The 7,018-nt window shown below is 54.6% G+C and overlaps 1 protein-coding gene across 1 annotated transcript; it reads right to left on the reverse strand.

Annotated features, from left to right (window-relative positions):
* Positions 1-4,860: 4,860 nt before the first annotated feature.
* CCL17 (chemokine (C-C motif) ligand 17) lies at positions 4,861-6,767 on the reverse strand. The gene is made up of 3 exons (XM_011938842.1): positions 6,698-6,767; positions 5,536-5,653; positions 4,861-4,948 (listed from the first exon to the last, which is right to left on the reverse strand). Exons 1-3 carry the CDS (start codon positions 6,765-6,767, stop codon positions 4,861-4,863), a joined length of 276 nt encoding a protein of 91 aa, XP_011794232.1.
* Between the last annotated feature and the right edge of the window lie 251 nt (positions 6,768-7,018).

Consider the following 7,018-nt stretch of genomic DNA (forward strand, 5'->3'; position numbering starts at 1 on the left):
TTTTTTTTTTTTTTTTTTTGAGATGGAGTTTTGCTCTTGTTGCCCAGGCTGGAGTGCAATGGTGTGATCTTGGCTCACTGCAACCTCTCCCGGGTTCAAGCGATTCTCCTGCCTCAGCCTCCTGAGTAGCTAGGATTACAGGTGCATGCTACCACATCCAGCTAATTTTTTTTGTATTTTTTAGAGACGGGGTTTCACCATGTTGGCCAAGTTGGTCTAGAACTCCTGAACAGGTGACCTACCCGCCTTGGCCTCCCAAAGTGCTAGAATTACAGGTGTGAGCCACTATGCCTGGCCTTTTTTTTTTCTTTTTGAGACAGGGCCTCCCTCTGTCACCCCGGCTGGAGTGCAGTGGTGCCATCATGGTTCACTGCAGCCTCGACCTGCTGTGCTCAAGTGATCCTCCCACCTCAGCCTCCTGGGTAGCTGGCAGCACAGGCGCATGCTACCAAGCCTGGCTAATTTTTGTGTTTCGTAAAGACTGAGTCTCACTATGTTGCCCAGACTGGTCTCAAACTCCTGGGCTCAAGCGATCCTCCCACCTCGGCCTCCCAGAGTGCTGGGATTACAGGTGTAAGCCACTATGCCCGGCCTATTGTAAATTTCAAAATGGCTAGAAGAGAAGATTTGAAACATTCCCAACACAGTGAAATGGTAAATGTTCAAGGTGATGGATATCCTGATTACCTTGATCTGATCATTACGCATTGGACGCCTGTGTCAAAGTATCACATGTGCCCCATAAATATGTACAATTACTATGTGTCAATTTAAAAATTTTTAAATGTACCCACAGGATTTGAATTGATGGAGGTGGCTGAGTGACAACACAGAGCAACTAAGGCCACTGAAAGAAGAATTTATTACTTGCATCTCCCAGGAGAACAGGGCATGGCACACATGCAGGACCACACATAGGGTCCACAGGGGGAGCACCAAGTTTGGTCAGGAGGCTAAAAGGAAGGCTCACAGAACAGCACAGGCCACAGCCTTTCATGGGGTTTCCACTTGAAGGGCAAGACAGGCCAGGGGAAGCAGCCCAGGTCTGGCTAGTTGGAATAATTCCAGAGGGCCTTGGGCATAGGGGCTGCCCCTAGTTGTCTCTACCCGGCTCTGGGTGATTTAGGGCAGGGGAATTACTGGCTTGGTGTGAGAGTTAAATATAGATGGTTGGGGGGTCTGTGATCGGGATTGGTAGGAGGGTTTATAACTATTATTACTTTCAAAAACTTGCAAAATCCGGCTTGCAGGGGAGGTGTAAATGCCTTTGGCCCTGTGATTTGGCCCTGTGATAAATGGATGCCAAATAGAACAAATACAGTCTCTAAGAAAATACAGGGAAACACCCCGGCCCATAGCTCTCGGCACTGCCCAGGTTGCTTCTGGAGTTAGTGGCCCTGCTAGTCCCAGCTGCGTTTCTTCCTTCTTCCTCTTCATCCAGCATACCCCAGGCAGTGTAATTGGTGGTTTCTTAGCTTCTGTTCCCCCAAGAGGAGAGCTGGCCAGCTACAGACACCCCTGCCTCAAGGCCTAGTGCAGTTACAACCAGATGTGGCTGATCCCAGCCCCTGGGGACAGCGATGGGGTGGGAGTCCAGCTGGTGGGGTCAGGGCCTCTGGCGCATCAGCCTCAGAACTTCCTCCTAAGAGCAGAGTGCCCTCTGGTGGGCCATTGGAGAACAATCCAATTCTAATTTCCACATTTGGAGATGAGATGTGTTTCAGGCCCGGTTGTTACGGCTCCCCAGGAAATTTCTCTTTCCCCGCTAGTGCCCCTTGTGGAATTCACCCAAGCAGCACTGATGAAAATGTATAAATCAAATATACACTATGCACAAAGCTTTTTTCCCTCCTCATTTATGAGTCTGGTACTGTTTCCTGACCCAAATACCTGCTCAGTGAGTTTATTGGGTAAATCACCCAAGCAGCTCCAATTACAAGGGGCAGAGTGTGGTCACGATTAGACTGAGGTGAACGCTGGCAGCAGGTGGAGGACACACAGCCCAGGTTCAGATGCAACCAGAGAGACCAGGGCTGGTTGTCTGGCTGCCGGGGAGGCAACACTCAGTTGAACGTTGAAGAGAAACTGGATTTCAGAATAGTAATCCCAGCACTTTGGGAGGCTGAGGTGGGTGGATCACTTGAGCTCAGGAGTTCGAAACCAACCTGGCCAACATGATAAAACCCTGTCTCTTCTAAAAATACAAAAATCAGCCGGGTATGGTGGCGCACACCTATAATCCCACCTACTCAGGAAGCTGAGGCATGAGTATCCCTTGAACCCGAGAGACAGAGGTTGCAGTGAGCCGAGATCGCACCACTGCACTCCAGCCTGGGGACAGATCCAGACTCCATCTGAAAAGAGAAAAAAGCAGGGGCGGGGTGGGGGAGGAGGGGAGGCACCTATCAGTTGAAAGAAGCAACGTAAGTCTGGCAGTCCTCCTCACTTTTCACCCCGAACCTGCCCATTCCTCTTTTTCCCTCCCAGCTTTCCAATCATGGCAGCCTCCAAGTCACACCTCCTTAAAATGCCCTGAGGTCACATGGCAGTTGTCCTAGCTCTTGCATCTCACCATCCCCCAACTTGCGCCGGATGCTGCTCATGAATACTTGGATTCTGAATCGTGCATTTTGTTGCCAGTCCTGGATCCACCTCTTCCCTGCCTTTATGCAATGCCCCCACCCTATCTCACTTTCAGGGACCCTCTGGCAACTCCCCACCTCCTCACAGGCCTCCACGGCAGCTCTACTTATCTCAGCTTATAATATGGGCTTCTGAGTAGGATTTCAGTAGGGGGGGAAAAAAAGGTCTTGCTTTTTTAAACGAAGTTTGCTGGAGGCCAGGCGCAGTGGCTCATGCCTAGGATCTCAGCACTTTGGGAGGCCAAGGCTAGTGGATCACATGAGGCCAAGAGTTCAAGACCAGCCTGATTGACATGGTGAAACCCTGTCTCTACTAAAAATGCAAAAAAATTAGCCGGGTGTGGTGGCAGACACCTGTAATCCTAGCTCCTTAGGAGGCTGAGGCAGGAGAATCGCTTGAACCTGGGAGGCGGAGGTTGCAGTGAGCCGAAATCCAGCCATTGCACTCTGAGAGTCCTTCCAGCTCTGGCCTGCAGGGTGCAGGGGTCCAGACCCCGACCGTCGCTGGCCTTTGCTATCTTAGGAGCTTCTCCTTGCCTCCCTCCCTTTTTAGATCATCCTCCACCAGGTGGATTCAGAGGACAATTTTCCATGAAGAACTCAGACTGGGCCACCCCTAGGACTCTGGGTCTTAGGCAGTTGTTCAAGGGATCCTCCTCGGCATCAGGATAGGAATGAGCCCATCTGCGGCCGAAGAGACCCTAGAGTCACAGAGAAGCCAGTTCACTGGTTTTATCAACGTTTTTATCGCTGTTCTTGTTTTAATCCTGCCCCTACTGGAAAGTAGACTTGCGTTCTATCATCTGCCCTGCAATGAGTTGACTGGCCACAAGGGGGCAGAAGGAGGCAACAGTAGGCCTGGAAATTGCCCTTCTAACCGCAGCCCTGCCAAACAATGCCGGCCACAAGGTCCTCGGAAGAGAAGGACCCATGCCCTTGCCGCCAAACTGTGTTCAGAGAGAAGCCACGGCCCCATCGCTGGTTGGGAGAGTGAGAGAGAAGTAGAAGGGAAGGCCCCGACTCCTCTGTGCTCAGCCCGTAGCTGGGCATGGGCAGGGGTCTGGGGGTGGGGTGTTCTGAGCCTCTAGTCCCCATCTTTTTGAGCACAGGGGTGCGGGGTCCCCGGAGTGGCTCACGGGGCTCTCAACCTAATGGAGGAGCTGGGACTCACACACACACACACACACACACACACACACACCAATGAGAGAACCACAAGGAGCAGGGGTTGGCTTCCCCGCAGTCCCTAAGAGCTGGGGGAGCCAGTCGGTGGGCGGCTGTGCTGGGCCGGCTTCCTGCAGGCTGGGCGCAGCTGAGCTAGTGGGGAGGTCAGCCCGGGCCGGGTGGGGATCACACTTCAGTCAGGAGGAACCACAGGGCCGCGTGGTGTCCGCCTGCCTGGGGCTGGAGGGGGCTAGGAAGGTAGCTGCAGGCAGAGGACCCAGGGCCCCCGCAAGGACCCAGGACCCATAGATCCCCCTTGCTCTGAAGCTGGTCTGGAATTTGAGCGGGGAGAGGGAGCCAGGGCCAGGAGGAGCCGGGCCAGTTGGCCTGCAGTGAGTGCAGGAGGAGGCAGGGACAGGGCTGCAAGGTCCCGCCACCCTCGGCCAGGGGGCTCTCCAGCACTGGGCAGAGCTGTGGCCTGTGGCAGGATCCTGGCCAGTCTGTGAAATTGGCTCCAGCACCTCGGGGAAGCTTGTCCTCAACTCCACGTGGGGCAAGAACAGGAGCTGGGCTAAGGGGAAACCGGGAGACCTCGGGGTGGGTGGGAACAGAATCCAGCCACCGCCTCCCAGGACCCCGCCAGTCCCGCCCCTGCCCGGGCCTCTCACCAGGGCCTCCCCTCACTGGTGCGTGGTCTGCAGAAGCCACGTGCCCCTCTCAGCCTCAGTCTCCCTTTCCAACCTGCACAGGGCAGAACCAGATGTTCTCTGAGGACCCTCCCAGAGTGACAGGCTGGAGTGGAAGTGCGTCTTGCACTGTGGGCACGAACACGCTGACACAGACTGAGGAGAAAGAATTTAATCTGGGCCCTTTGTGCCCATGGCTCCAGTTCAGACAAGGGGATGGGATCTCCCTCACTGTGGCGCTTCTTTGTCCTTGAAAGGCCTCCCCTGGGCCCATTTGCTCAGGGTTGGGGCAGTGAACACCAACGGTGGAGGTCCCAGGTGGTCCCGGGAGATAGTCAGGAGTCTGAGGTGAGGAGGCTTCAAGACCTCTAGAGGCTTTGCAGGTATTTAAGTGCCTTCTTCACTTTCTTGTCATTGGGGTCCGAACAGATGGCCTTGTTCTGGACAGTTACAAAACTACACAGAAGGAGGATGTTACCAGGGGTGGCAGAGGGGGAAGGGCCCCCAGAGTCCCTGGGACGGCCCCGCCCTGTGCTGACCAGGATTCCAAGGCTCCAAGAGGGGCAGGAAGTTGCTGCAGTCACACGGGGCATTGGTGGCAGATCTGGGACTTCAGGCTCTGTCCTGAATGACATCAACCCTCCCAGGCAGCCAGGGCTGCAGGACCTTTTGCCCACCCCTCAGCCTGCCCATGCCCCCAGACGGCCTAGAGCCTGGGACGTGGAGACTGCGGGCAGGGCTTAGGCCCAGGTCAGGGGAGGTGACCACATTGCCCCTGACCAGCTGTGTGACCTGGGGGTGTTCATCGCTTCCGGGGCCTCGATTTCACCACAAATCAAGGAGCAGGTTGGACCTCATGGCCTGCAGCCGTTTTGGGTCCCACAGCATGGGGAACATGAACTGCCCCAAGGAGCCTGCAGAGGTCAGGGAGGAAGGCCCCACTGTCTCTTCCCTGCTCCCCAGTGGCCGTCCTGGGAGCTCCTGGGAGCACTTGTCCCCAAGCTTGGCCCCGAGGAGCAGAGGTAGGGCTGGGGGGGACTTACACAATGGCATCCCTGGAACAGTCCTCGGATGTCTGGTACCACGTCTTCAGCTTTCTAAGGGGAATGGCTCCCTTGAAGTACTTCAGGCAGCACTCCCGGCCCACGTTGGTCCCTCGAGCTGCAGGGAGAGGAGCGGGGCAGGGGTGTCTGTGAGTATCTGGGTGTGTGTTGTGGGGACTCCTGGAGGCTGTTCATGGAAGATCTGCATGTGCGTGTTCATGTGTGCACCTGTGTGTGGTGACTGCATGTGCATCGCTGCCTATGTGTATGTGTGTCTGTGTGTTACCGTGCACAAGTGTGTGTGAGGCCTCTGTGTATGCTGTGGGGGTCCCGTGTGTTTGTGGGTATGCCTGTCTGTGTGTGTCTGTGGGGGATCCTGTGTGTCCTGTGAGTGCCTACGTGTGTGTGTCTGTGTGCATCCCTGTATGTCTATACTTGGCAACCTTATTTCATCTTCCCTTTGCCAACCTAATATAAGAATCTCTTTTTCAGGCTGAGCCCCGAGGCTCACGCCTGTAATCCCAGCACTTTGGGAGGCCGAAGTGGCTGCATTGCCTGAGGTCAGGAGTTCGAGACCAGCCTGACCAACATGGTGAAAATCCATTGGTGGCGTGGTGGCTGGGCCCCTGAATTACCAGCTACTTGGGAGGCTGAGGTAGGATAATTGCTTGAACCCAGGAGGCAGAGGTTGCAGTGAGCTGAGATCGCACCATTGCACTCCAGCCTGGACAACATAGTGAGACTCCATCTCAAAAAAAGAGAATCTTTTTTTACATGCTTTTGGAACCAATTATCCTATCTTTATGCTGATTTCCTCATTGTGCATAAAACCTGTTAATAAAACAGAGGCTAATAAATAATTTTGAGAATTGTTCATTTTCCATTGCACAACTACAGCCACAGCCCCCACCTCGCAGCCATTGTAGCCAGAGCTGTGCTCGCTTTGGACCTCACCAAGCCCACCCGCAAGAGCTGGGTCATCATCAACATTTTTCTCTGCTTATTTCGCTCAAAATCCTAGTGCTGTGGGCTTCTCATGTCTTTTGTGGGAGTAGGTGGGGTGTAAATAATACACAAACGTGTGTGTTGCTGCGGTGGTCTTCATGCCCCCAACTCCTGTCCTCCCGGTGCCCACCCCTGGCCACCTGTCCCCTGCTCTCACCTGCATGGATGTGCTGCAGAGAAGCCCCCAGGAGGAGGATGACCAGGGCCAGCATCTTCAGTGGGGCCATGGTGCCAGGAGCCCAGGAGGGAGTCTCTGCGTGCAGGTCCCTCTGCTTAGGGAGACACCCTGGTGAGAGTCGAGGGTGGCAGTGACCTATTTAACCTCTTTGAGGGTCTTGCCCCGCCTTCTGTCACCTCCTCACATCCTTCCCTAGACCAGCGAAGTTCGAAGAATTTGAGATGATTCAGGAGAAGTCCAGCTCTTGGAATATTTGTGGATTTCCAGAGAAGGGGCACTCAACTGCAGATGGAGGTGGGG

This window comes from Colobus angolensis, unplaced genomic scaffold (genome assembly GCF_000951035.1).
Source record: "Colobus angolensis palliatus isolate OR3802 unplaced genomic scaffold, Cang.pa_1.0 Scaffold178, whole genome shotgun sequence".
NCBI classification, from domain to species: Eukaryota; Metazoa; Chordata; class Mammalia; order Primates; family Cercopithecidae; genus Colobus; species Colobus angolensis.